The sequence below is a fragment of the Nerophis ophidion genome, linkage group LG09 (genome assembly GCF_033978795.1).
Source record: "Nerophis ophidion isolate RoL-2023_Sa linkage group LG09, RoL_Noph_v1.0, whole genome shotgun sequence".
In the NCBI taxonomy this organism is placed as follows: Eukaryota; Metazoa; Chordata; class Actinopteri; order Syngnathiformes; family Syngnathidae; genus Nerophis; species Nerophis ophidion.
In genome coordinates, this window is record NC_084619.1 from 70,570,039 (window position 1) to 70,580,574 (window position 10,536).

General features: G+C 42.1%; 1 protein-coding gene across 1 annotated transcript in view; it reads left to right on the forward strand.

Moving 5' to 3' along the window:
* Positions 1–3,339, forward strand: part of dachc (dachshund c) — a 122,579-nt gene extending 119,240 nt beyond the window's left edge. Inside the window, 1 exon segment of the mRNA XM_061911705.1 lies at positions 3,014–3,339. Within this exon segment, the coding sequence (XP_061767689.1) occupies positions 3,014–3,051 (38 nt within the window). The 3' untranslated portion in view covers positions 3,052–3,339.
* The last annotated feature ends 7,197 nt before the right edge of the window (positions 3,340–10,536 follow it).

Below are 10,536 nucleotides of genomic sequence, written 5' to 3' on the forward strand. Positions count from 1 at the left end.
ATGCGTGGGTTCCCTCCGGGTACTCCGGCACACCTCCAAAGACATGCACCTGGGGATAGGCCCCTCCCACCTCCAAAGACATCCACCTGGGGATAGGCCCCTCCCACCTCCAAAGACGTGCACCTGGGGATAGGTTGATTGGCAACACTACATGGTCCCTAGTGTGTGAATGTTGTCTGTGTTGGCCCTGTGATGAGGTGGCGACTTGTCCAGGGTGTACCCCGCCTTCCGCCCGATTGTAGCTGAGATAGGCGCCAGCGCGCCCCCCCCCCCCCCCCCCCCCCCCGACCCCAAAAGGGAATAAGCGGTAGGAAATGGATGGATGGCCTTCTTAACAAAGGCCATCGACTTGGTCAAGTGAAAAGTAGCTCGCCTGCAGAAAAAGTTTGATCATGTTTTGTTTGGTTATGTTCTGTTACTTTTGGACTCCATTAGTTCCTGTTTTTGTGCGCCCTTGTTTGTTTTAGTTTCCATGACGACCGATGACTCTCCCCTGTCTTTCGAGTTTGACTCACGCACCTGCTCTAATCACAGACTATTATTTAAGCCTGTTTTTTCAGTCAGTCGTCCTGGCGACTTTACTCAGTTTTTGCTCGGTCCGTGCCGTAGTTCATGCTGCTCTTTTCTTGCCAACTCAGTTCTTTCATGTCCATAGTTTATGCCTACGTGTTAGTTTTTGTTTCATAGGCTTAGTTGTGCCTGTGCCTTGTGAGCGTCTTTTTTTTTTTTTAAACCCTTTCTGATTAATGTCAAGATTAAATCATGTTTTTACCTTCAAGCCATGTCCGGTCTTGTCTGTTTGCATCACGGAAGAACAAATCTCACAGCAAGGCGCCTAAAAATCCACGTTATGACAACTGCGGCCAAGACCCAACCTCCGGGCCGATGATTTTAGCTTGTCCTGAACAATTTGGAGCTAATCCTCCTTTTTCATTGTCCCATTTAAAGCAGCAGTTCAATTGGCAGACCCGTAGCATAATCCTACCACCACCATGTTTGACGGTAGGCCTGGTGTTCCTGGGATTAAATACATTTATTGTAGCTCAATTTTTGTTTCATCTGACCACAGGACTTTCCTCCAGAAGGTCTTATCTTTGTCCATGTGAGGTCAGATGAAACAAAAATGAAGCTTTTTGGCCACAATACCCAGCAATATGTTTGGAGGAGAAAAGGTGAGGCCTTTAATGCCAGGAACACCATACCTACTGTCAAGCATGGTGATGGTAGTATTATGCTCTGGGCCTGTTTTGCTGCCAATGGAACTGCTGCTTTAAATGGGACAATGAAAAAGGAAGATTATGTGACATTGTAATGCCGGATTGGTTCTTCCAGGGATGCGTCGAAGCGATGAACACAACAAGGTAAGTTTTAAATGGATTTATTAAATAATAAAAAGGCTAGGAACAAAAACACTGGTGTAAAGAATAGGCAAACAAAAGACGCTAGCGTGAAAGCTAGGATAAAACACTATGAAACTAAAACTTGGCTTGAGAGCACATACGAGAAAACCAATCATCAGTATGAAAACTGGAATAAACAAGTGGCATAGCATGAGAGCTAGCGAGAAAATACATACAGTAGCATGATGAGAGTCGTCACGGGGGGCACGTAGGCAAATTAGGATCCGAGAATGAATAACGAAAAGGGGCGTGTTTAAATAAGGGAGGTGATTAGAAGAAAACAGGTGTGCGTAGATAACAAGGGGCAGGTGAACTAATGAGATGGACAAAACAGGAAATAAACGGGTCGGACTGAGAATGAAACAAAGATGGAAAAAACAAACGTGAAGATCCAAGTCACGGATCGCAACAGATTATCAATCAATCAATCAATCAATGTTTACTTATATAGCCCTAAATCACTAGTGTCTCAAAGGGCTGCACAAACCACTACGACATCCTCGGTAGGCCCACATAAGGGCAAGGAAAACTCACACCCAGTGGGACGTCGGTGACAATGATGACTATGAGAACCTTGGAGAGGAGGAAAGCAATGGATGTCGAGCGGGTCTAACATGATACTGTGAAAGTTCAATCCATAATGGAATCCAACACAGTCGCGAGAGTCCAGTCCAAAGCGGATCCAACACAGCAGCGAGAGTCCCGTTCACAGCGGAGCCAGCAGGAAACCATCCCAAGCGGAGGCGGATCAGCAGCGCAGAGATGTCCCCAGCCGATACACAGGCAAGCGGTACATGGCCACCGGATCGGACCGGATCCCCTCCACAAGGGAGAGTGGGACATAGGAGGAAAAGAAAAGAAGCGGCAGATCAACTGGTCTAAAAAGGGAGTCTATTTAAAAGCTAGAGTATACAAATGAGTTTTAATGCTTCTACTGAGGTGGCATCTCGAACTTTTACCAGGAGGACATTCCAGAGTACTGGAGCCCGAAATGAAAAAGCTCTATAGCCAGATTAGTTCCAAATTCTTCAGGACAAACTAAAATCCTCAGCCCGGAGGTTGGGTCTTGGGCACAGTTGGGTGTTCCAACAGGATAATGACCCCAAGCACACCTCAAAAGTGGTAAAGGAATGGCTAAATCAGGCTAGAATGAAGGTTTTAGAATTGCCTTCCCAAAATCCTGATTTAAAAGTGTGGACAATGCTGAAGAAACAAGTCCATGTCACACATTTAGCTGAACTGCAGCAATTTAGTGGTGCAAAATGTAAGCATAAAGCTTGTGGATGGCTACCAAAAGCACCTTATTGCAGGTAAACTTGCCAAGGGGACATGTAAGCAAATATGAACATTGCTGTATGTATACTTTTGATTGCTCACATTTCCAGTAGAGCCATAATAAATTCATAAAAGAAGCAAACTTCTTTTGTGAGCAACAAGTATGTGCTCCAATCACTACATCGCAACAAAATAAGAGTTGTTGAAATGATTGGAAAGTGAAGACAGCCATGACATCGTGTTTTTCACAAGTGTACGTAGACTTTTGAGCAGGAGTGTACTTCTTAGTGCACTCATGGCAGAGTGAAGTGCACTCATGGAGTGTTTGTGTCTTGCAGAAGGCCGAGTGTTCCTGCAGGCCGCCGGGATGTTCTGAAGACTTCTCCTCCTCACACTTTAATTTATCACCAACTTTTATTCTGTGCTTCTTTCCTCCTCGTAGTTGTTTCTTTGCTTTTGGCCCAGATGAGCCGTGGAAGAGAGTTGTGTACGTGTACAGTGGAGTTTGATTTCCTTCTTCTTCTTCTTCTTCTTCTTGACAAAAGGCATGTTGTGTTGTGTGTACATCTCTCTCTGTGTGTGTGTGTGTGTGTGCGTGCGTGTGTGTGTGTGTGTGATGCAGTAGGCCAGTTTGACGCCAACAATACAAAGACTTTTTATCAAAGTGCTGTTTTGGACTCTTTTTTTTTTTTTTTCCTCCTCTCCTCACATTTCATAGTTTTCCTGTATTTTAGTCGATATTGTCATCAAAACTTTGGTTGTACAGTAAATGCCAGTCGGAGCTTTTCTACCCGTCACTCAACACACACTGACATAAAGTGTGATGACACTACATTCCAAAGTTTAAGTTCAAATATTACTTTCCACCTCATGGCCCTGCGATGAGGTGGCGACTTGTCCAGGGTGTACCCCCGCCTTCCGCCCGATTGTAGCTGAGATAGGCGCCAGCGCCCCCCGCCACCCCAAAAGGGAATAAGCGGTAGAAAATGGATGGATGGATGGATATTACTTTCCATTATTCTACAATATATTATTAACCCTTTAATGCAGGGGTGTCCAAACTTTTTCCACTAGGGCCACATTCTGAAAAGTCAAAGTATTCAAGGGCCATATTTATATATATTTAGATATATATATATATATATATATTTATTTTTTTGCTTTATGCAACTTTATATTAAATGTGATTAGGTGACTAAGTGTATTATCAATTATTAGTTAGAACATTACAGTTTTCTGCAATGAGGTGGCGACTTGTCCAGGGTGTACACCGCCTTCCCCCCAATTGTAGATGAGATAGGCGCCAGCGCCCCCCGCGACCCCAAAAAAAGAGAATAAGCGGTAGAAAATGGATGGATGGATAGTTAGAACATTACAGTTTTCTGCAATGAGGTAGCGACTTGTCCAGGGTGTACACCGCCTTCCGCCCGGTTGTAGATGAGATAGGCTCCAGCGCCGCCCCCCCCGCAACCACGAAGGGTAATAAGTAGTAGAAAATGGATAGATGGATGGATGAATCAGTTTTTTCTCATTACATAGCAATTTTTGTTGCTCTTTTTCTTCATTTTTTTTTTTTACTGTTTTTCTCCCCATGTAAGAATAGAATAAAAAATAGTATTAGGTTTGTCAAAGTGCACAACCTTGTACACAAACATTTTAAAGTTCAGTTACATATTTAACTGTGTTGTAATTGTTTCAATCAATTCACATTTTAGTATTTTATTTTTTAACCAACCAACTAACTAAACTTTGTTTGTATTTTGAGTATATTGTATTTTTTATTTTGAGTGCCTCTGATATTTTTCAAATGAATTCCTAAGTTAGTGTCATTTTACTGTTTTAATTCATTAACTAACTAACTAACTAAACTTTGTTTATATTTCAAGTATATTGCATTCTTTATTTTGAGTGCTTCTGATCTTTTTAAAAAAGTACTTTGTGTTATTTTACATTTCTGATTGACTAACTGAACTGTGTTTATATTTTATTTTATATTATTTTGAGAGCTACTGATATTTTCCAAATTAATTCCTCAGTTATTTTTTTTTTTTTTTTTAGTAACCAAATAACTAAACTGTGTTTATATTTCAAATATATTGCATTCTTTATTTTGAGATCTTTTAATATTTTTCTAATAATTCCTAAGTTAATATTTTATTTTGTAATAACTGAATAACTAAACTTTGTTTATATTTCAAGTATATTGTGTTCTTTATTTATTTGGCTTTTGACCAACAAAGTTAGGTAATCTAATATTTGTTGCAATTTTGGACACCATTTTTTTTGCCCCGTCAAACTAGAAAAAAAAGATTGTCAAGAAAGGAAGTACAAGGTATTTTATTGACACGGATTATTTCCAGGCTTTTGCATGCCATATATAATGAAGATAATGCCTACATTGCAAACAAGGCTGGGGACCACTGCTCCAATGCATAAATTACCGTATTTCCTTGAATTGCCGCCGGGTATATAGTACGCGCCTGCCTAGAATTACTGCCGGGTCAAACTCCTTTCGCCAAATAATTAGCATATGTCTAGAAATTCCACCGGGTCAAACTCGTCACGTCACGAGTGACACTTCACCTGTCATCATTTTCAAAATGGAGGAGGCTGATTTCAATCATTTGAAATCGCATAAAGGGAAGAAGATTAAGAGCTATTCAGTAGGATTTAAGGTCCAAGCTATTGAATATGCTAAAAAGAACAGTAAGCAGCTATGTTTTATTAATATACCGTAGCTGCGTGTGTCAAATATGAGTCATTAAATGACTCCCGCCTCCTGGTGGTAGAGGGCGCTAGTGATCCTTCTTGCGACTACTCGGCTGCAGAAGAAGTGACAACAAGCAGCGATCGTTTATTTTTTCCTCTCGCTTGCACTTTTAACATGGAGGATTACATATCTAAAATAAAACAGTTTTCTAAACTGGACTTTCAATCGAAGCAGGAGGTAATAAAGGAAGATCTCCATCGAGACGGAGAGACTTTTAAAAGTGAAGAAAGATAAGGAAGACTTCTATAAACAAGTTATCGATGCTTTTGATCAGAAGGAGCTGCGCATGGACTTCATTTATGAGTAAAGGTAAGACTATAATAACGTTTTTTTATTAAATGTGCTTTTCAAGATGGTATCCTTACATCACACTCAAATTTATAAGCGCAGTCCTAAATTTACCACATGCCTTTGGTAAGCGTTGGAGTGAGAAGAGGTTTTAAATTAATTAGCGCCCCGGCGGCAATTCAAGGAAATAAGGTATACTCACTTGGATTTTTCATCAAGTGTATTTAATACTTTCTAGGAATTTTTTTTTCTTTTCTTTTTTTTCAAACACACATTTTTCAGGGGATGCGGGCTGCAGTTTGTGGACTTTACTGAGGTCAAAACGCAAAGGTGCGCATACCATACCAGCTAATTATACTATCAATCAATCAATCAATCAATGTTTACTTATATAGCCCTAAATCACTAGTGTCTCAAAGGGCTGCACAAACCACTACGACATCCTCGTCGGTGACAATGATGACTATGAGAACCTTGGAGAGGAGGAAAGCAATGGATGTCGAGCGGGTCTAACATGATACTGTGAAAGTTCAATCCATAATGGATCCAACACAGTCGCGAGAGTCCAGTCCAAAGCGGATCCAACACAGCAGCGAGAGTCCCGTTCACAGGAAACCATCCCAAGCGGAGGCGGATCAGCAGCGCAGAGATGTCCCCAGCCGATACACAGGCGAGCAGTACATGGCCACCGGATCGCACCGGACCCCCTCCACAAGGGAGAGTGGGACATAGGAGAAAAAAGAAAAGAAACGGCAGATCAACTAAATGGAATGTGACTCACACATGCATTAAGATGACTCATCACCTTGTTTTGTTTTCTTTTTTTTTAGGATGTCCGTCGTCTCATAAAAGCTTGTGTGTCTTCTACTACACACACTTCTACTGTTTCATACGCTCTTGTCTTACACACACACACACACACACACCTCGCCATCATTGTCCTGCCTAGAGATGCGTAATGGAAAAGATAAATGGAGGATAAAGCTAAGGTGACAGGCCTGAGCGTGTGTGTGTGTGTGTGTGTGTGTGTGTGTGTGTGTGTGTGTGTGTGTGTGTGTGTGCAGCAAACCATCTGCTCATCTCCTCTTAATGAACAAAGCAAACAGCAGGAGTCAAGGCTGTCTCCAAATCTGCTCTCTCTTTATTGGCGAACACACACACACACACACACACACACACACACACGCACATCTTTGTGCTGTTTAATCTGATTATGTTTGATTGAGAACAGGGGCAAAGCAACCTTTTTGGAGCCGACCGGAGCAGCAGTGACAGAGAAGGTCTGAAACACAATTAGCAAGCTGTTCGCATCCGACCAGCGGCGAGCAAACGGAGCTAATGGGCGGGAACTAACCAATGGGAACAAACGCGGCCGTAGCAGGAGATGCGATACTGTTAGGCAGCTGTTGTGTGCGTCTCTCACGCAGATGTACGTGGCCGAAACATGAGCACACGGGAAGGACTAGCGACGCAAAGCATGCTGGGACTCCTTGCGTAAAACTGCAGCTCCATTTTTGTTTCATCTGACCACAGAACTTTCCTCCGGAAGGTCTTATCTTTGTCCATGGGAGGTCAGAAGAAACAAAAATGGATCTGTTTGGCCATGATATGTTTGGAGGAGGAAAGGTGAGGCCTTTAATCCCAGGAACACCATACCTACCGTCAAGCATGGTGGTAGTATTACTCTCAGGGCCTGTTTTGCATCCAATGGAACTTTCCTCCAGAAGGTCTTATCTTTGTCCATGTGAGGTCAGATGAAACAAAAATTGGATCTGTTTGGCCACGATATGTTTGGAGGAGGAAAGGTGAGGCCTTTAATCCCAGGAACACCACACCTACCGTCAAGCATGGTGGTAGTATTACTCTCAGGGCCTGTTTTGCATCCAAAGGAAATTTACTCCAGAAGGTCTTATCTTTGTCTTTGTGATGTCAGATGAAACAAAAATTGGATCTGTTTGGCCACGATATGTTTGGAGGAGGAAAGGGGAGGCCTTTAATCCCAGGAACACCACACCTACCGTCAAGCATGGTGGTAGTATTACTCTCAGGGCCTGTTTTGCATCCAATGGAACTTTCCTCCAGAAGGTCTTATCTTTGTCTTTGTGAGGTCAGATGAAACAAAAATGGATCTGTTTGGCCACAATACCCAGCAATATGTTTGGAGGAGAAAAGGTGAGGCCTTTAATCCCAGGAACACCACACCTACCGTCAAGCATGGTGGTAGTATTATTCTCAGGGCCTGTTTTGCAGCCAATGGAACTTTCCTCCAGAAGGTCTTATCTTTGTCCATGTGATGTCAAATGAAACAAAAATGGAGCTGTTTGCCCACAATACCCAGCAATATGTTTGGAGGAGGAAAGGTGAGGCCTTTAATCCAAAGAACACCACACCTACCGTCAAGCATGGTGGTGGTAGTATTAATGCTCTGGGCCCGTTTTGCTGCCAATGGACAAAGATAAGACCTTCTGGAGGAAAGTTCTGTGGTCAGATGAAACAAAAATTGAGCTACAATAAATGTATTTAATCCCAGGAACACCAGGCCTACCGTCAAACATGGTGGTGGTAGGATTATGCTACGGGTCTGCCAATGGAACTGCTGCTTTAAATGGGACAATGAAAAAGGACGATTAGCTCCAAATTGTTCAGGACAAGCTAAAATCATCGGCCCGGAGGTTGGGTCTTGGGCACAGTTGTCATAACGTGGATTTTGCAACTGGTCTAAAAAGGGAGTCTATTTAAAGGCTAGAGTATACAAATGAGTTTTAAGGTGAGACTTAAATGCTTCTACTGAGGTAGCATCTCGAACTGTTACCGGGAGGGCATTCCAGAGTACTGGAGCCCGAACGGAAAACGCTCTATAGCCCGCAGACTTTTTTTGGGCTTTGGGAATCACTAATAAGCCGGAGTCCTTTGAATGCAGATTTCTTGCCGGGACATATGGTACAATACAATCGGCAAGGTAGGATGGAGCTAGACCGTGTAGTATTTTATACGTAAGTAGTAAAACCTTAAAGTCACATCTTAAGTGCACAGGAAGCCAGTGCAGGTGAGCCAGTACAGTTATATATGTATGTATATATGTATATAAAGATATATACAGTATAGGTATATATGTATGTATATATGTATATAAAGGTATATACAGTACAGGCGTAATGTGATCAAACTTTCTTGTTCTTGTCAAAAGTCTAGCAGCCGCATTTTGTACCAACTGTAATCTTTTAATGCTAGACATGGGGAGACCCGAAAATAATACGTTACAGTAATCGAGGCGAGACGTAACAAACGCATGGATAATGATCTCAGCGTCTTTAGTGGACAGAATGGAGCGAATTTTTGCGATATTACGGAGATGAAAGAAGGCCGTTTTAGTAACGCTTTTCATTTGTGACTCAAAGGAGAGAGTTGGGTCGAAGATAACACCCAGATTCTTTACCGTGTCGCCTTGTTTAATTGTTTGGTTGTCAAATGTTAGAGTTGTATTATTAAATAGAGGTCGGTGTCTAGCAGGACCGATAATCAGCATTTCCGTTTTTTTGGCGTTGAGTTACAAAAAGTTAGCGGACATCCATTGTTTAATTTCATTAAGACACGCCTCCAGCTGACTATATATATATATATATATATATATATATATATATAATGAGAGCTAAGAGCAACTACTTTGGGACAAATGATGACCCAGAACCTAGTATCTTTGAGCCTGAATATAAGGAGGATGATCTACAAGTTTTATAAATTGTGTGCTAAAGAGAAAAAGCTTTAGTGAAACACTAAGCCAAACTCGCCAACCTTCCCGAATTCTCCGGGAGACTCCCGGATTTCAATGCTCCTGGGACTAGCATTCTCCCAAACTTCTCCCAATTTTTAACCGACAACAAGGCACGCCCTCTCCAGCTCCATGCAGACCTGAGTGACTACAACCTGTCGTCAGGTCCGAAGCAGAAGAACAAAGAAGAGACGATCATGACGACGACCAGTGAGAAGAAAAAGTACGATTTCAAGTCATCAGAGAGGATGTTGAGCATGGTTAGAAAAATAGTGACAAAGAATAGAATGAGGATGGACAATTCAACCCTGAACTCACTCCTTTCCTGCAAATTAAATTTCACAGATGCTGCCCATACTTATGCTCCTTCAAAGGCTGCTGGCTGCGAAACATTGCACTTCGAATACAACAATGAGTAGAGGAGTGTTGTGTGTAAGTAAATGAACACTGAAATTCAAGTATTTCATTTATTTATATGAAATACTTAAATCAGTGAATTCTAGCTGTAAATATACTACTCCCCCTTAACCCCGGCCCAGCCCACCACAACAACAACACCCCCCACACCCCATCTGACGAATTCGACGGTCTCAGGGTTAGCAAGTATGCACTAAGCATCATTAAGCACTGTTGCTAAGTGCGATAAACAAGAAATATAAACTACTAACATAATGAAGCAAACACTTACTGCACAATGTCTGCTCTCACTGGGAAACTGACTGATGGGATGTTTATATCTTCCCAATTAGATGAAGAGTAATTCATAATCCTCGCCAAAAAATAAAACGTGCCGCAAACCAGCGTTTCTTCGTGTCTTTCTTGCCATCTCTCGTCTAAGTCGGATGCCGAAGTTTACCAAGTTTTCGGTTCATGGCTGCAAACTTCTACTACCCAGGTGAGAGGCAAGAGTTGTCATCGAGAATTAACTTTCACCAACTCAGAGGCGATAAAGCAGTTCGCCGGTGCAATGTGTCGATATAGTTAGCTGTCTGTGATCACGGCACGGCTAAAAGTAGTTTGTCTGTGTTAGCGCC